Here is a 20550-nt window from a genome sequence, read left to right on the forward strand (position 1 = left end):
GACTGCAGTTACCAACTCCGTGTCGTAATTTTAGCGCTGCGTGTAGCACACCGCTACAATTGGTGAACCCGACGGTCCAAACGATTTTTGGACCAGAAATGACCGACGCCGCCTCTGTTCATGCGGTTTCGTTGAAACTGCCGGGTTTCTGGACACAGCGCCCGGACCTATGGTTCCAGCAAACCGAAGCCCAATTCCACGTTCGCCAGATCACCTCAGAAGACACCCGCTACTACTACTTGGTGAGCTCCCTCGACCAGGACACAGCGGCCCAGGTCGCGGAGTTCGTACAGTCGCCCCCGGCAGACGGCAAGTACACGGAATTCAAAGCCCTGCTCCTCAGGACTTTCGGACTCTCACAGCGCGAGCGGGCTGCCCGTTTACTGCATCTGGATAGCTTGGGCGACAGACCTCCATCGGCTTTAATGAATGAGATGTTGTATCTGGCCGACGGACACACATGCCTCATGTTTGAGCAGGCATTCCTGGAGCAGCTGCCCGAGGACATACGCCTGCTGCTATCCGACGTGGATTTCAGTGACCCCCGGAAGGTGGCAGCCCGGGCGGACTTGCTGTGGAACGCCAAAAAGGTGAGCGGGGCGTCCATCGCACAGATCTCCCAGCCACGCTCCCGGCAGCAAACCAGTCCAGGCCTGGCCGCAGAGCCCACCAACCCCCGGCCCAATGAACACTGGTGCTTCTACCACCAGCGGTGGGGCGCAGAAGCCCGCCGTTGTCGCCCGCCCTGCAAGTTCCCGGGAAACGGCAGGGCCAGCCGCCGCTGATGGCTACGGCGGCTGGCCATCGGGATAGCCTCCTGTATGTGTGGGATAGAAGGTCGGGACGCCGGTTTTTGGTCGATACTGGGGCTGAGATCAGCGTTTTACCTCCGACGAGTTTCGACACCCGCAGCAGGGCACCGGGTCCCCCCCGAGGGCCGAGAATGGCAGCACAGTAAGGACCTATGGCACCCGTCAGGTGCAGCTACAGTTCGGCTCCAGCCAGTTCACGTGGGACTTCACACTGGCCGCCGTAGCCCAACCACTTCTGGGTGCGGATTTTTTGCGAGCTCACAGCCTACTGGTCGACCTGCCCAGGAAGAGACTGGTACACGCCGAGACCTTTCAGACATTCTCCCTGGGTGCAGCCCAGTTGCCAGCCCCTCACCTCGGCTCCATCACACTGTCCGACAACGACTTCACCAGGGTCCTGGCGGAGTTCCCATCGGTTCTGGCACCGCAGTTCACATCGGCCATGCCCAGGCACGGCGTACAGCACCACATCCCGACCCAGGGACCACCCCTGCACGCCTGCACTCGGCGGCTTCCCCCGGACAAGCTCCGACTGGCGAAGGAGGAGTTCCAGAGGATGGAGGAATTGGGGATCATCCGGCGGTCCGACAGCCCATGGGCCTCCCCCCTGCACATGGTGCCCAAAGCGACGGGGGGCTGGAGACCGTGCGGCGACTACCGCAGGCTGAACGAGGCTACCACACCGGACCGCTACCCTGTGCCGCACATTCAGGACTTTGCAGCAAACCTGCACGGCGCACGGATCTTCTCCAAGGTAGACCTCGTCCGAGGGTACCATCAAATCCCGATGCATCCTGACGACGTCCCCAAAATGGCTCTCATCACCCCGTTTGGCCTTTTCGAGTTCCTCCGCATGCCGTTCGGCCTGAAGAATGCCGCACAGACGTTCCAGTGGTTAATGGACGCGGTGGGACGAGACCTGGACTTCGCGTTCATCTATTTGGATGACATCCTCATAGCCAGCGGTAGTCATCAGGAGCATCTGTCCCACCTCCGTCAACTCTGCGCCCGACTGAGTGAGTACGGTCTTACAATCAACCCCGCCAAATGCCAGTTCGGACTCGATACCATTGACTTCCTGGGCCACAGGATTACTAAAGACGGGGCAACCCCTCTGCCCGCTAAGGTAGATGCGGTCCGCCTCTTTCCCTGACCCACCACGATCAAAGGCCTTCAGGAATTCGTAGGTATGGTCAATTTCTACCGCCGCTTCCTCCCTTCAGCTGCCCGGATCATGTCCCTGATGTCGGGTCCGAGCAAGGACATTACCTGGGACGAGGAGTCCGCCGCTGCTTTCGTTCAAACGAAGGAAGCTTTGGCAAACGCCGTTATGCTAGTACATCCCAGAATGGACGCCCCTACCGCCCTCACAGTGGACGCATCAAACACAGCAGTCGGTGGGGTGCTGGAGCAACTCATCGCAGGTCGCTGGCAACCCCTGGCGTTTTTCAGCAAACACTTGCGACCACCCAAGCTTAAGTACAGTGCTTTCGACCGGGAACTGTTGGCGCTCTACCTGGCAATCCGGCATTTCAGGTACTTCCTAGAAGGTCGGCCCTTCACCGCGTTCACGGACCACAAATCGCTTACCTTTGCGTTTACGAAAGCGTCCGACCCCTGGTCGTCCCGCCAGCAACGCCACCTGTCCTACATCTCTGAATACACGACGGATGTCCGGCACGTCTCGGGTAAGGACAATGTCGTGGCGGATGTGCTCTCTCGCCCTACCGTTCATGCCCTTTCCCAAGGGGTAGACTTTGAGGCACTGGCAGAGGCGCAGCAGGCGGATGAGGAGATTCCGAGTTACAGAACCGCAGTCTCCGGTTTGCAGCTCCAGGACCTCCCCGTAGGCCCAGGTGAGAGGACCCTACTCTGTGACGTCGCCACCGGCCAGCCCCGTCCCGTCGTCCCGACAGCATGGCGGCGCCGCGTTTTCGACTCCATTCATAACTTGGTGCATCCCTCCATCCGGACAACTGTCCGGATGGTTTCCAGCAGGTTCGTTTGGCACGGACTCCGCAAACAGGTCAGTGAATGGGCCAAAACGTGCATGCACTGCCAGACGGCCAAGGTGCAGCGGCACACCAAAGCCCCACCGCAGCAGTTCCATCCCGCCCACCGGCGTTTCGACCACATTCATGTGGATATCGTGGGCCCCCTGTCAGTGTCGCGCGGAGCGCGGCACCTCCTGACTATCGTGGACTGGTTCACAAGATGGCCAGAGGCGGTCCCGCTCACCGACACCACCTCCGAATCTTGCGCCCGAGCCCTGATCGCCACCTGGATATCTCGCTTTGGTGTACCAGCCCACATTACCTCCGACAGAGGCGCCCAGTTCACCTCCAGCCTGTGGTCAGCTGTGGCCAGCCTTTTGGGGACTCAGCTGCACCACACAACTGCCTACCACCCACAGTCGAACGGGCTAGTGGAGCGTTTCCACCGTCACCTGAAGTCGGCCCTCATGGCCCGCCTGCGAGGAGCCAACTGGGCGGACGAGCTTCCCTGGGTCCTACTCGGCATCCGCACAGCGCCCAAGGACGACCTGCACGCCTCGTCGGCCGAGTTGGTATACGGCGCGCCCCTGGTCGCCCCCGGGGAGTTCCTACCAGCCCCAAGGGGGCAAGAGGAAGAACCCGCAGCAGTCCTGGGCAGACTACGCGAGAAGCTCAGTAACCTGGCCCCCATACCCACTTCACAGCATGGGCGGCACCCGACCTGCGTACCCAAAGACCTACAGAACTGTAAGTTTGTATTTGTACGAAGGGGCGGGCAGCGGCCATACGAGGGGCCGTTTATGGTGCTCCGGAACAATGGGTCCACGTTCGTGCTGGACGTTGGGGGGAAAGAGGAGGTTTTCACGGTGGACCGCCTCAAACCGGCCCATGTGGACCTGGCGCAACCGGCCAAGTTTCCGGCGCCTCAGCGCAGAGGCCGACCTCCCAAGCAGGTTCTGGCCCAGACTGTGGACATTGGGGGGTGTATCGCCGGTTCTGGGGGGGGGGGGGGGGGGTTATGTGGCGACCCATTTCCTGGCGCATCCGAACCGACTCACAATTAGATAGCCTACGGGGGTTTGTGAGCACAGAGCTTTGGAGCCTCTGCGCCATGGGGGGCCGGTTGAGGGAGGCTTAAAAGTGAGGCTGAAGTTTTCGAATAAATTTTTTTCCTTCGACTGCAGTTACCCACTCCGTGTCGTAATTTTAGCGCTGCGTGTAGCACACCGCTACAATTTACAAAGATCTGGAAGGAGAATGGGGATTTTATATCGGATCACTTAGAAATCAACGACGTATTTAAAAATTTTTACTCTCTGCTTTATTCCTCTGAATCTCTGAATGAGAATATTTCTGTTGATCTTTTCTTAAATAATCTGAATATTCCTTCGCTTTCATCTGATTTTAAAGCAAAACTTAATGAGCCTATATCATCAGAAGAAATATCTTTTGCAATTTCTGCATTGTCTTCAGGAAAATCTCCTGGACCTGATGGGTTCCCCGTAGAATTTTATAAATCATTCTCTTCACTCCTTTCTCCTCAGTTACTCTCAGTACTATCTGACTCGTTTAATTATGGTAAATTGCCACCCTCTTTTAATGAGGCATCTATTATTCTTTTATTAAAAAAGGGTAAAGACCCAACAGAGTGCTTCTCGTACAGGCCGATTTTTTTGCTTAATGTTGATGTTAAAATCTTGGCTGAAGTTTTGGCCCATAGATTAGAAACTGTTATTCCCTCTATTATTTCTGATGATCAAACTGGTTTTATTAAAAACCGTCTTCCTTTTTTTTTTAAAACATTCGGCGTTTGTTTAACATTTTATATTCACCTTCAACTGGGATTCCTGAATGCGTTATTTCTCTCGATGCGGAGAAAGTATTTGATCGGAAAGAGTGGAACTACCTCTTTGCAGTTTTAGAAAAATTTGACTTTGCTTAAAGTTTTGTCTCTTGGATCAAATTGCTGTATCTATATCCTTCCGCCTCTGTTTTGACTAATTTTCAGCAATCCCAGCTATTTAACCTCAAACGTGGCACCCATCAAGGATACCCTTTAAGTCCCTTTCTCTTCGATTTGGCTATAGAACCTCTGGCGATAGCATTCCGAAGCTGTCCTGAACTTACTGGGATATGGGGGGGGGTGTTGAGCATAAAGTTTCTCTTTATGCTGATGATCTATTACTTTTTCTTTCAAATCCATCCACATCCTTACCTCCAATGTTTTCACTTCTTGATTGATTTAGCCAGTTTTCTGGCTATAAACTTAATTTACATAAGAGTGAACTTTTCCGAATTAATAAAGAAGCACAAGTATTAGCATTTCGTGACCTCCCCTTTAAAGTAGTTCATAATCAATTTACTTACCTTGGGAGTACAGTTACAAGGAAGTTTAAAGATCTTTTTCGTGAAAATTTTGCCAATCTTTTATATACTACAAAACAGTCTGTTACAATGGTCACCTCTATCTATGTCCTTGGTAGGTCGTATTAATGTTGTTAAAATGTATGTTCTCCCTAAATTTTTATATTTATTTCAATCTATCCCAATTTTTATTCCTAAAACCTTTTTTGATTCCTTAGAGTATTATTTTGTCATATCTGTGGAAGAATAAGCGTTCTAGAATTAATAAAGTTTATCTTCAAAAATCTAAAAAAGAGGGTGGCATGGCCTTACCTAACTTTCGTTTATATTACTGGGCAGCTAACATACGTTGTTCTACCTTTTGGTCTTTTTTTTTCCATAGTCAATCCGAGTGCCCTAATTGGGTGGTAACGGAGTTGAATTCCACTAAAGATTTATCTATTTCAGCACTTTTTGGCTCTGCACTCCCTAGTAGTTTGTCTAGACTAATTGTTAATCCTCTTGTCAGACACACCTTGCGAATATGGGCTCAGTTTAGGAAATTTTATGGTTTTTATGGTTTTTCCCTTTCCAGTCCTATCGTACATAATCATCTTTTTTTTTTGCCTACTATGTATGACTCAACATTCTATGATTGGTATAGGAAGGGCATTACACATTTTGACAATCTTTTTATCGGTAATCGCTTTGCATCCTTTCAACAGCTTTCTGCTAAATTCAATCTGCCTAATGCCCATTTTTTTTTAGTTATCTCCAAATTAGACACTTTATCAATCCTTTAATTCCTAACTTCCCTGAAATGCCCGAGAAAAATGTTATGGATTTATTTATTTCTATTAATCCACTGGGTAAAGGTTTAATATCATTTATTCGTGATAAATTAGCATTCTTACGGCATGCCCCTGTGGATAAAATTAGAATGGCTTGGGAGCATGATTTAAATATCTCTTTATCTGATGAGATTTAGGACTCTATTCTCAAATCGGTTAATTCAACCTCTCTTTGTGCTCACCATTGCCTTTTACAGTTCAAGATTGTTCATAGAGCCCATATGTCCAAATTTAAATTATCTTGATTTTACCCTAATATTAGTCCTCTTTGTGATAAATGCAAAAGGGGCGAGGCTTCTCTTATTCATATGTACTGGTCCTGTCCTAGTTTAGAGAAATTTTGGAAAGATGTCTTTATAACTTTATCCTGTATTCTGAATCACCACTTAGAACCTAACCCTTTAATTGCTCTGTTTGGTTTTTTGGGCGAGACAGATATACGTTTGAGTTTGACTAAGTGTCGAATATTATCTTTTGTTTCTCTCCTGGCTAGACGTCTAATCCTCCTTAGATGGAGAGATGTTGCCCCGCCCACGCATGCTCAATGGCTTAATGATATTACACCCTGTTTAGACCTTGAAAAAAATCCATTATTCAATTCTTAATTTGGATATAAAGTTTCATAAGGTCTGGGGACCTTTTATTGAGTACTTACATAACTTTCCTCAAGTTTTTTTTTCAGTCCCTTACTTTCAGCTCTTCTTTTTTTGGTAGTAGGCATTATTATCTTCTGTTTTCAAGTGTATTTACAGTTTTGGGGATTTGAATGTCCTGATTTATATTCTCTACATTTTGTCATGGTTGGTCTGGAGTTTTTTTTTGTTGTGGGGCTTGGGGAGGATACTAACTTTACATAACTTCAATTTGGGTGCTTTCTCAATTATCTTCTCTGTATTATATTATTATTGTATGTTTATTTTGCACTGTATTAATTTTCTATTTTGGTTTTTTTTATTTGTAGTGTTGTAGAAAATGCATTAAAAAAATCAAAAAAAAGACAGTCAAAGTGAAAACAAATCTTGACAGAGTGATCTAAATGAATGACAAACATAAAACAAAATAATTGATTGCATAAGTATTCACCCCCTTCAAGTCAGTATTTAGTGAATGCACCTTTAGCAACAATTACAGCCATGAGTTTGTGCAGATAGGTCTCCATCAGCTTTGCACACTGGGCACTGCAATTTATCCCCATTCTTCTGTCCAAAACTGCTCAAGCTCTGCCCGATTGCATAAGGATTGTGACTGAACAGTCCTTTTCAAGTCCAGCCACAAATTCTCAATTGGATCTGGACTCTGACTTGGCCACTCAAGGAATTCACTTCATTGTTTTTAAGCCATTCCCGTGTACCTTTAGCTTTATGCTTGGGGTTATCATCTTGTTGCAAAACAAATCTTCTCTCAGGTCGCAGTTCTCCTAGAGACTGCATCACGTTTTCCTCCAAGATTTCCTTGTATTTGCTGTATTCACTTTACCCTCTACCTTGGCAAGGCTTCCAGAGCCTGCTGTAGTGAAGCATCCCCATAGCATGATGCAACCACCAACATGCTTCACAGTAGGAATGGTGTGTTTTTGATGTGTAGTGTTCAGCTTATGCCAAACATAGCATTTAATCTGATGGCTAAAAAGCTCAAGTTTGCTTTCATCAGTCCACAGATCCTACTTCCAGCTAACTTCAGAGTCTCCCACATGCCTTCTGGCAAACACTAGCCAAGATTTTAATGAGTTTTTTTCTTCCCACCAACAGTATCTTTCTCTTTGCCACTCTCCCATAACATTGCAACTGGTGAAGCACCCAGGCAACAGCCGTTATACGCGCAGTCTCTCCCATCTCAGCCAAGGAAGATTGTAACTCCTCCAGAGTTGTCATAGATCTCCCGGTGGCCTCCTTCACTAGTCCCTTTCTTGCACAGTCACTCAGTTTTCGAGGAAGGCCTGCTCAGGGCAGATTTACAGCTGTGCCATATTCTTTCCATTTTTTGATGATAGACTTAACTGCACTCCATCAGTGACTTGGAAATTTTCCTTGATCCAAATCCTGTGCTTTTCAATAACCTTTTTGTAGAGTTGCTTGGACTGTTCTTTTGTCTTCATGGTGTAGTTTTTGCCAGGATACTGACTCACCAGCAGTTGGACCCTCCAGATACAGGTGTATTTTTACTACAATCGGTTGAAACACTGACTGCACACAGCGATCTCTATTTAACTACGTGATTTTTAAAACAAACTGGCTGCACCAGTGATGATTTGGTGTATCATATTAATGGGGGTGAATAATTATGCAATCATTTTGTGTTTTATATTTGTAATTAATTTATATCACTTTTTAAAGAGATCTGTTTTCCTCTTGACACAAAAGTCTTTCTGTTGGTCAATGACAAAACAGCCAAATTAAATCCACTGTAATTCAATGTCATAAAACAATAAAACATGAAAATTTCTGGGGGGGGGGGGTGGAATGAATACTTTTTATAGGCACAGCATTAGAGAAATGTGTTTGTATTTAAGAACTGAACAAGGGGAAACGGAGATGAATAGGTGCACATTATTTTTTTCATTAACAAGCAGAATAACTCTAGGTGTCCATAATTAGTTGTATTTAATGCTTCTTTGAAATTGCTTTTAATTCATTAAAAGTACAAGATGCCAATTCAGCTATTTATGCAAGAGACACTGTACTCTGCATCTCACCAAAGAAAACTAGATAAAATCTAGTGCATGAGATGTGCCGCACTGTGAAAATAATTTAAATTCCCTGGACAAATTTGCATCAAAACCATAATCAAATAAATAATGTAGCAACATATGGATGCAACGATCTGGATTCTAAAGCAATGTATAATTCTACCTTTTACTGAATATTTGTAGATGTTTTCTTTGAAAGTTTTCAACAGCAATTTGCACAAGACAGCCTGATGGATACATTAACTGGAAAGGGCATAAGTATGCTTGCACCAACACCTCAAAAATCTTCAAATATTTCTGAACAAACATCAGAAGTGGATTAGAGATGAACTGCATAGTGTGGCTCTGCCTTCAGACACGGTGCTGACAAGTCAATCATTTCTTTAATTATGATTATAATTGTGAAGTTGGTCAGGATTCGCAAATTAAAGTTTAACACCATGACAAAGAGTTAGAATGAAAGTCAACAACATCATACTAAATTTTCAAATGGCCATTCTATTTGCTACATATTCACACAACTACAATGCAAGATGGAGCTATTGCTCAGTGCACCAATATTCATTGACCTTGTCTAGTGTTACGTTTTTCCCTTTCCTAACCCTTTTCACCACCACATAACATTTCTCAATTAACAACATGTGTCTTTAAAACTTTGTCTTAACCATCAGCTATAGCTAAAACGCTATCCCACCCAAAATGAATCTACACATGTAATTGCAAATCAGATTTACAAATGAAGAGATCAAATTAAACATACCCCAATATAATAGGGAGGCATTGTCTTCAAATAATTTTCAAATGCCTGTCGCCATTTCATAACTGGCTTCATTTTATGCACTTTAAACAAATCATCTGCAAAACAAAAATTAAATAACAATGAGTTATTATTTAAGTGCAAGGAGCAATTCTCTTTTGTACACCAGTTGACCTGGGTTTTCATGCAAAAATATATTTAATGTGTCATCTCTGTTGCAGTCAATGCATCCCATTTTTCCCAGGCCATTTTATTTTAAATACTCTGCAAATAACTGTGCCTTTGCCATTACAAAGCTGGCCCTCTTCAAGATCTTGGTTTATACTTGAAGAACAGTAAGAGGGAATAAAATTAAACCTGCATCAATTTATCTAACAACATTAAAAGTTTGAACTCTAGAGCAGCTTGCAGTCACAAGATGGGTTAAGGACTCAGTACAGTCACTTGGGCCCACAAATCTGTACTGCCCTTTGAACCTACTCTGTAAGTCAATCAAACCCTTCCCTCCTACATAGCCCTCCACTTTATATCATACATGCTATGTAAAAATTTCTTAAATGCCCCTAATGTATCTGCCAGTACCACCACCACTGGGAGGGCACTCCACACATTCTGCTTGTATATATAAAAACAACTTACCTCTGACATTTCCCCTATATATTCCTCCAATCACCTTAAAATAATGTCTCCTCATATTTATTAGCCACTTCTGCCCTGGTAAAATATATCTGGCTAACCACTTGACCAATGCCTCATATCATCTTGTACACCTCAATCAAGTCACCTTTCATCCTCTAAACCAAAGAGAAAAGCTCTAGCTCACTCAACCTGTGCTTGTGAGACATGCTCTCTAATCCAAACAGCATCCTGGTAAATCTCCTCTGCAGCCTTTCTAAACCTTCTATATCCTTCCTACAATGAGGTGAACAGAACTGAACAATATTCCAAGTGTGGTCTAACCAGGGTTTTACAGCGTTGCAACAATACTTCGTGAAACTTGAACTCAATCCCCCGACTAATGTCAAACAACACACCATATGTGTTAACAATCCCTATCAACAAGCATGGCAACTTTGAGGGAAATATGGACATAGACTCCAAGAACCTTCTGTTCCTCTACATTGCTAAGAATCCTACCTTTAATCCTGTATTCTGCCTTCAAATTCAACTGTCCAAAGAGGATCACTTCAAACCTTTCTTGGTTGAACTCCATCTGCCACTGCTCAACCCAGCTCTGCATATTTATGACAATGGATCCCAAATACTTCATTCATTTAATTAAAATTTGAATACACACAAAACAAATCCACATTCCAATTAAAAAAACAATGTTTATAGATTAAGAACTATCCTGTAAATTCAGATTCAAATATAAAGCGAGTGTTGAATGAATGCTTTCTTTCCCTCATTGTGAAGGCTACCAATCATGTTTGGGTGGTCTCTATCCAGTCCCCCAAAGCAACACATTCAACATTCCAACTCTATTCATTCACTTGTGCATTGCTGCTAATTTTCAATCAGATTCCTGGCAACCTACATAATTGCTCATGTTCCATGTATATTGTACAGAATCCAGTTTTTCCTCACCATGGCAGCAGAACTTTTGACTCCTCAAAGTAAACCTAACTATACATGAGAATAAAAGTAGGTTCGAAGAAATGGCTGGCGCCAGATGTATGGCCACTGTTCCAAAGTTATTGTAGCCATTTCATTATGCCAAAGCAGAAAGAAATTTATTTTGTACTTGGCCAAATTACAACTGATGTGGAAGAGTCCTGAAATGCTCAAGAACTCACATTATTCTGCTTCATGAACATTTCCCACAATGCACTAAAATGACCAAAAATGCAAGGTCAAAATATTAAAGTGAAATAGTTTTGTCTGTTAGAAAAATTTAGCAACACTGTTGAGATCCCAACTTTATTTAAAAACTATTTTTAAGGCAGTAATAACATTCGAACTTCAACTTGCAGTTCAGAACCTTCAAGTCATCAATTAGAGAAATAACATTTTCAGTCTCATATGGTACCATTAAAACTAAGATAACCAGCACTAAATATGGAATCTATACTTGAAGGCCACTAACAATAATAATGAAGTAATACTAAAATAAAACAAGTTGAAGCAACGTCCACATTTCTGGAATTTGGAATGAGTTAGAATCAAAAAACATGTATAAAGACCAGCATAATTAAGTCACTTCTGTAAAACAGCATCAGATACACAAACACATTTATACTGCTCCCTGGTTCTGACTGTGCAGACAAAACCTGCCATTTGAGTCATCTGGCCTGCTTGTTTAATAACTTGCTGTATTAAACAGTCAAAGCTGCACATATCTTTTATTATTGCCAATCCAATTTGGCAAACCTCAGCAGCAGTAGCAATGTAAAAATTACGGGTTCATTTTATTCCAGCTAACAACTGACAAGTTCAATATACCCCATAAAGCACAAATCCTCAACATGCCCAACTTGCCCGCTCTACCTGCAATCTGACAAGGCCAAACACCTTACAGCAGAGGTTCGCAATTTTTTTTTTAATGTCTTGGAGCCTTACCATTAACTGAGGGGTTTGTGGACCCCAGGTTGGAAACCCTTGCCTTTAGGCATTTTTACCCTGGGTCTAGTCACTATCAAACAAGAAAAACATTAGAATCATTTTGTGTATAGTGAGAAGTGCCCTCATAAAGTAAAACTATTAATAAGAATTTTTTAAAAAACAAAACCCATATACAGGGAGACAGAAAACAGATTGCTTAGTACTTCAGATGTGTTCTCAGAATCAAGAACACAAACAGAGTCAACATTAGAAGGGCGTGCAGCAGTATAAAAGAGAATGTGTCATCTCCAACACCACTCCACTGGGAATCGGATGTGAAAATACCCTCCCAGTATGTCAGGAACAATGTACACCTCAACCCTCCCTGTTATTATGCACGACTCTGAATCCTTACTTTCCCCACTGATGTGTCAAATCTGGCAAGAATCTCGGCTCTCTGCTGGCATTCCACAGCTGAGTACTAAGAAGCTGACTCAGAAGACTGCAGTTGGATAGGCCAGGTCAAGTGGTGAGGCTGCTCAGTACTGCACCCCAGCCACAATGGTGTGCACAAGCCATCGTTAGGGACTGACCGATTTTTCTCCACACATGAGCAGATACCTAGATTCTGTAGTCTCTCTCATCACCACCTACTGAATGTGATGGAGACTTGTTGTTTGGCTGTAGTTTCTTCCACCCCACAGATTTCACCATGGTAAAATTATCCACAGCAAGTGACCACTGTTTTATTCATTACCATACACCAGTCACTGGGGAGGGAGATCAGTGAAACCAAACAGAAGTGGGAGACAGCACCTTCCAGAAGATGAAAAAATTAGACTTACCTGTAGGATTCAAGGGGTGGCCAACACAAACAGCAGCTACTGCCAGTCAACAGAAGCAGCCCATACTCACCATGCTGGCCAAGCACAGCCCTGAAACTACCATCTCAACTTTGAAAGGCCACACCATTCTACCTTGGCCTGTTCAACACTGGGTCCTCACAGCTGGTCTCTGCACACTGAGCCATAGCTGCTGTCTGAGGCAGGGATCTACTCTGACCTTCAAGGTCAGCAACACATAGCTCAAATGAATACATTTTTCCCAATACCTAGGAATGTACCTCAGGGTTTGGACTGAGTACTGTATCAAATAAATGCTCTGCAGAGTGCCAGCATATCAAATTTAAGCAAAATGACAATTCAGCTTACAACATCAGTAAAAATTTAATTCCATTAATCCTGAAAGCAATACAGGAGTTCATTATCTGTCAATTTATCCACTAAACCATGCTCTTTAGCGAGTAAAGAGAAAGGAAGTAGAAATGGAAAACTCTCAATTTATCTGTTTGAAGTCAAACCTCAAACTTTGATCATTATGTAGAAAGCACGGCAGCATCTCAACTTCCTAAAAAGTTTGCGAAGATTCGGTAAGTCATAGATAGGCAATGGAGAGTATACTGATTGGTCGCATTATGACCTGGTATGGAAACACTGATGCCAGAAAAGCTAAGTAGTAGATAGAGCCCAATCCATCAAGGGTAAACCCTGCCACCCACCATTAAGTGCATCTATACAGAGTGCTGTCGCAGGAAAGAGGTATCCACCCAGGAAACCCACCATCTAGGCCATGTTCTCTCCTTGCTACCACCATCACGAAGATGGTACTGGAGCCTCAGGACCCACACTGCCAGGTTCAGGAACAGTTATTACCACTAACCATCAAGCTCTTGAATAAGAGAGGATAACTTCACTCAACTTCATCACTGAACTGTTCCCACAACCTATGGATTCATCTACAAGGACTGTTCATCTCATGTTTTCAATATTTAATGCTTATTTATTATTATTACTACTTCCTTTTTCTGCACATTGGTTGTTGTTCATCCTGTTGGGTGTAGTCTTTCATTGATTCTATTTTGTTTCTTGTATCTACAGTGATTGCCCGTGAGAAAATGAATCTCAGGTGACATGTACTTTGATAATAAATTTACTTTGAACATTTTGGATGGTGGAGTGCTCAAGTCTGAGAAAATGCTCATGCATAACAAATGTAAAGTTCACAGCAAAGCTGGCTGACTTACTAAGGCAGGTTGCAGGGCATACAAACTGAGTTGAAAAAAATTTCTGTTACTTGATGTTCCCAACAGGTTCATTCCAGTTTGTGTCAGTGACGAAAAACCCCAATAATCCAAAAGAAAATCAAGTAAACATTTTTAAATGACACTGTATAGTGGTCACAGATTACATGGTCTGCTCCAAAATAAGGTTAAGGACAGCACAACCTTCTATAACAAAACCAACACTTAACATACACAGTTTAAGCTAAAGTCAATTCAATACATATCTATAATATTTAATTAGAAAACCCAGCAAATTAAAATCCATGACTTCATTTGAGCTTAATGCTTCCTGATCTGTTGATGGTGGTTTTGTCCTATTTTGGAATTAGCAAGGAAGATGAAACAAGCAATAGGAAGGGAAGGACGTTGTACAATAAAGTTCCCACTTGATGCAGAATAGATGCAAGAATGATGAAAACATGGACCTGTACTTGTTGGCTAAGAATGGCTAAAAGCCCAACAAGAGTTTCAGCTCAGATTTTTTACTTTCAATACATCCATAAGCTAGCTGCTCCCCATCTCTAATAATTCTAAGACTCTCTGCACTACTCCGACGATGATGATTCATAAACAAATACTCTTACTAGTGGCTGCATGTTCAGCTACCAAGGTCACGTGGTCTAGAATTCCCTCCTTTCATGAGAGGTGTGGACCCCCTGGACTCTGGCCCATCTTTTTTGACCAAGCCTAAACATCTGTTTAGATACCTCTTACAACAGCATCAAATAAAGCTAATCTAACTAAAATTGTGATTAATATCTTTGGAGCAATTTGGATTATTTTGCCATGTTAAAAGGTATAATATTTTTATACATTATTCCTCAGCTCAATCCAACAAGAATTTGGATTCACACAGCAACATTAATGTAACCCGCTCCAAGGCAAACCCTATGAGTGTCTTCAGACAAAAAGATGCTACCTTGAACTAGAAGGGGATGCTTAGTCAAAAGAGATGGGTCATAAAGAGAAGGGCGAGCTACTAAAGCAGAGGTAATTCCTGCTACCCAAAATGGATCTAAGTGCACAGAAACAGAATTGAAGAATGCAGAGTTCTCAAAGGGGAAGGGAAAGGCTATGAAACTATTTGAATTGACGGAGAATTTTTTTTTTAAAAAACCAAAGCGATGCTGGACCAGGAATCAATGTATGTTAACAAGCACCGTATTAATTATTAATTAACAACTTTCATTATTAATCCATCGAACGAATCATTAGTGAAGACTATTCTAAATGTCACCCTTGTTCTTCTAATTATTTTATATGCTTCTATTGATAATACTGCAAAAACCAACATGGACTAAGAAATCATAAATAATGTGCAGTCAATTTGTCAAGGTGGTATTTGATTAAAGTTTTAACAGAATGCTGAGTATTCAATATTGTCCAGTAACAATTCATACCAAATAAAATATAACCTCATGAAATCCAAATAAATTGGAAGGAAGCAATTGCATGAGAAAATGTCATATAATACCAGAGTTCAGCAAAAGTTACCTACCCATGAAACAATGCAACAGCAATGGCGGGCCTTGGTGTCGACCAATGAACCATGTTTTCTGACTGTCAGAGGAAGTCGAGAGAGAGGCTTATTGGTCAGGCCCAGTTGGTGCTGATTGCATTTCTCTGGACATGTAAAGACACACACATATATACCATCATTAGATTCATGAACAACAAATAAATGCAACATATAGCAATACTAAGGCCCAGAAGAAGAGATGCAAAAGCAGATCTTGTTCACATCTGTTCAAAAAAAATGAACCCTGAAACACTACAGGGATTTTCGTAAACACACAGGTCAATGATCAATTTCGGTGTTAAACTCAGAGCTCATAAACTTACAAAAAAAACATTTTTATGAGCATTGTTTGCTTAATTCAAACATCAATCTCTGGGACAACAATTACTACACAACGAAAATGGGTTATACTGCACTTGCCTTCTATTAATACAAAATGAGCCAGAGAAGCTTGGAGAACAAGACAATATTCATAATCAGTTTATATATGGCTACAATTTCCATTCCACATCATCCACAATATTTCATCAGGATGTTGCCTGCATTGGAAGGCTGGAGTTAAATGATATAGGATAGGTTGGGTTTGTTCTCATTGGAATGTAGGAAGATGAGAGGTGACTTCAGAGGTTCATAAATGAATTGCATGAATAGGATAGGTCAAAATCCTTTTTTCCCCCAGGACAGAGGAGTTAAGAACTAGAGGACACAGCTTTAAGGTAAAGTGGAGAAATTTAAAGCAGATCAGGAGGATGAGTTATTCCCATACTGGTAGAGAATATGATGAACAAGCTACCAGATGGAATGGTAGAGCCAGATACCATAACGTTTAGAGTATGTTTGGACAGAAACAACAAAAGGATGTGCCTAATGTAGACAAATAGGATTAGTGTAGATAAACTTCATGGTCGGCAAGGACAAGATGGGCTTATAGATATAATTTCTTTATCAGCCCTTTCATCAAATACAAGAAATCATGACTCAATCCATTCTCTCCAGAAAAACCAAGACATCATTACTTGGCAATTTATTTGTTTGTCACAAATCTCATAACTGGCCTTCAAACTTTTTGGTGGGTAGCAATTACATATGAGCAGAACATAGCTGTTGTCGAGTCAGCATTTCTAACCTCCTTTAATGAGGTGAGCTCCTGCCAGTACCACCCATGGCTTCTCTCAATGATGTCTATTACTCTACTACTTAAAGTACCAATAAAACAGCACTGACAGAGCATTTTAAATGCACAACAGCTGCATTTTACTTATTTTCTTACTTAATATTTATTACATTTTCTTAATTCAAGATTTTTTCTCACTTATTATTTTATCTCAATTAAATTTAACTTCTAAGACCTTGTCTATGAATAGCACATGAACCATCTAATGTTTGGAATGGTGTAACATTACTGTGTCGCAAATATATATATTTATATATTTTATACATATATAACTTCAGGCAATGGAAAGAAGCTGGAAATTATATTTAATACTAAGCCATAAAACTACAATGTGCAATTCCTCTCCTACAGGCCAATTGCAAAGTGTTGCATATATTCAGAAAAATGCTGATTGATTCTCCACAATATGCTTAGAAGATGCACAATTTTGACTCCAAACAAGTTAACCTGTCTGCATGAAAATACTTCCCAGCCAAGAATTGGTGAACAACGCAAATTGCCCAAAGTGTCTCCTTATTTTTTGTCTTAAGCATCACAATCAACACTCGTTATGAGCTGGCATTTTTTCACAGCTCAATTAATACTCAGTGTTTCTATGCAGGATTTCAATCTGCAATCGGTAAATTAAGTGATTTCCAGTAGAAGCAATCAATTGATTCTAATTTAAACAATATAACTCATGATACTTCAATTTAATGACTTCTTAGCAACCCATCTGCATTTGCATCCCATAGTATATATAGACAATGACCACAGTCAATGTAAATTAACAAGAATGAAAAAGAAATCAGGTTACATGAGCACTATAGTTCACTTCAAAACTTGGTCCTCCATTAGAATGCTTTCAAAACAATATACTTACCCAAAAGTGGAAGCAGTACAGGATAGTTGTAAGGCATCACAAAGAGATTAACACAATTCAAAGCTGTACTAGCTTTCAGATAACCAAAAGGATGACCCAGGTCACTATACTTTCCACTGTTGTTCACATACACCTGGAATGACAATTTAATGGGTTAGAATGTTAAGATGGAAGTGTGAAATCAGATCTGATTTCTACATGCATACAAATGGTGTATTTTGTCCACTATTTTGTCCAATAGTAAACTGCATGGCTGAGATCAAGTTTGATGAACACAAAATCTAAGCACACGAAAAAATGTTTTTTTGTAGAATTATTTCATATATTCAATTATGTTTTAACTCACTGGCTCCATTATTTTATAATGAAGTTCATGTAAATATTCCATCCTGGTTTCCAAGTGCTAAAATCAAAATATAAAGCTTGAAAGAAACTACCTGATCATCCAACCAAAACATTGTGAAAAAACTGATCACTGAAAGGAATGGTCATTCTAGCACTCAGCACATTCCTTACTCAACCATGCAAAAGCTGATATTTAACAATTCAATATGCCCAATGTTGTTTTATATTCTTGAAGATCCTCTGCTACTGTAATAACCTTATCTAGTAATCAGAATCCTGAAGTTATCAGTTACAACTGCAGATCACCAGCAATGTCCAAAAGGTTTATGGAAGAGTTTCATGGACAGACTTCAACGACCTCTATCACTCCATTATGTTAGTTGATTCCTTGCTGTTAGTTTGCTCAATTCCAGTATTGATTAGCCAAGCAATATGGCATTCTGCATCAGGGTGAATGAAATTCAGCTAAGAACAGACCATGAATGCAAATCTACTTGGTGGGCACAAAACAGTACAATCTGTGCCATTGCTTTAACCCTGAATTTCCTTTGACTTTTTTTAAAATATCATCATAAATTGAGATTAACAAATGGAATCCATTTGAATCATGCTCTGTTATCCAGTTTTACCAGTATTGTATTAGATTTTTTCATTCTCAATGAATACAATATGATAAACAGGTGGCTAGATAGGACACCAACTTTCCAATTTTCTGCATCATACAGGTGAAGCTACTGTAGCAATTTCATTCAGCCTATGCTGCATTCATAACTTTTCCCCTGTACTTCTTTTCAGAGGAGTCAGAATTGAAAACAGTTTTAATTGTATATGCTAAAAATCTAAAATAAAAATTGCCATAAATGCTCAGTAGATCAAGCAGCAACTGTGGAGAGAGAAACAACTTGTATAAAAACAGAAGTAACAAGCCTGGGTAATATCCTTGATTGAGGTTCGAATTTTAAGAAAGTAACCAGAGCAGCATTTCCATACTCAAGAAATATTGCAAAGATATGTTTGCTTCTTTCACATAAGAATGTTGAAAAACTAATTCATGCCTTTCTATCGAATAGACTAATTACCGCAATGCACTTTTTACTGGCCTTCTAAAGTGATCTACTGACAAACTTCAAGTCCTTCAGAACACCACTGCCAGATTCTTAACTAAAACCAGGAAGAGTGAGCATATTACTCCCATCCTAGCTACCACTCATTTGCTTCCTGATCTTTTAGAATAGGTTTTAAAGCACTCTCATTTGTCTTTAAAGCTCTCAAAGGTCTGCGCCAGAGTACATCACATAATTGCTTTCTTTTTATAATTCTGCTCAAGCTCTCACATCTTCAGCTGGTCTCTTAAATTTAAACAATCTCCCTCAAAAGATAATTGGCAGGTCAGCGTTTTCAAACTACACTCCTAAACTATGGAACCCAATAAGGAATGCACACTCAGCTGACATTTTTTAAACGCCAGTTCAAAACCAAGTTATTTATCTTTGCTTTTAAACTAATATTTTTGTCTTTTATTTTCATACTTGCACTTCATCCCATTATAACCACTTTAAACTACATTGTATGAAAAATGCTCAATGTTACTAATTATTGATATTTGTATGAAAAATGCTCAATAAATGTTAATTATTGATATTTCAGGTCAAAACTTCATCAGATCAGATATCTGATGAATGGATTCAACTTGAAGCACTAATTCTGTTCCTCTCTCCATAATTGCTACCTGACCTGCCGGAAGTTTCCAACATTCTCTGTCTCCAAAACAAACACCATTTTGAAATTTGAAATTAATTGCTGACAAGAAAGCAAACCAAGGGCATTTAGTTGTGGAATACAAATGTTGGGATACAAGAAAAAAGGCAAATTCTTTGGACAAGTAATAGAACATAACTTGACATTAATATAAAAACATTAAGTTATGTTAGTACTGTATAAAAGGATTGTGAAACAGTATCATGAAGATCAACCAACATTTTACTATTAACTAAAATATTTATCAATTTTGGTTTTGTACTTTATCTAACAAGAGATTTTTGTTGCAATAATGGAAGGAACTTTGCATATAAGAATAGAAAATAACACACACACACACGACAATAGCACTGAACAACAGAATATCCCAAATGATAAATTATCAAGATTACATTGACCAGGTACAAAAATAATTGACTCTTAAAATGATGCTTGATATATTCAATGCACAAGTTCCCTGAATGTGCAAACAGCTCCTATGCTCAAAGCATATTATGCACAAAGAACAAAAGAGTCATACTGTGCAGTAGTTTTACGTCCAACAGTTTTATAAGTCTCCCCTACAAAATGGATAGTTTAGTGAAGTGCAACATTGAGCAAAGAGGTAAAAATAAAATCAAAATGGCCAACTAGACAACTCACAAATGATTTAAAACAAGGTGTCGTTACACCAGTTAAGAGTTATATTAGCATCTGGGAGACTGGGCAAGGTAGTAATAAATGGAAGTGTATACAAATGCAGAGTAACAGATCCAGAAGGAAGCTGGGTAGGTGAAACAGGCATGT

The 20550-nt window shown here is 41.2% G+C and overlaps 1 protein-coding gene across 2 annotated transcripts in view; it reads right to left on the reverse strand.

The window, feature by feature from the left end:
- LOC132393110 (integrator complex subunit 6-like) overlaps positions 1-20550 on the reverse strand; it is a 129732-nt gene that overhangs the window by 30812 nt on the left and 78370 nt on the right. Inside the window, exons 9-11 of one of the 2 annotated variants that reach the window (XR_009511752.1) lie at positions 17662-17794; positions 15605-15729; positions 9447-9541 (exon numbers count right to left, since the gene is read on the reverse strand). Coding sequence is in view for 1 of the 2 variants with exons in the window: in XM_059967922.1 (XP_059823905.1) it covers positions 9447-9541; positions 17662-17794 (228 nt within the window). In the remaining variant the exon portion in view is untranslated. The remainder of the gene's footprint in view (positions 1-9446; positions 9542-15604; positions 15730-17661; positions 17795-20550) is intronic. The other variant, XM_059967922.1, reaches the window with a different exon arrangement.

This window comes from Hypanus sabinus, chromosome 4 (genome assembly GCF_030144855.1).
Source record: "Hypanus sabinus isolate sHypSab1 chromosome 4, sHypSab1.hap1, whole genome shotgun sequence".
NCBI lineage: Eukaryota > Metazoa > Chordata > Chondrichthyes > Myliobatiformes > Dasyatidae > Hypanus > Hypanus sabinus.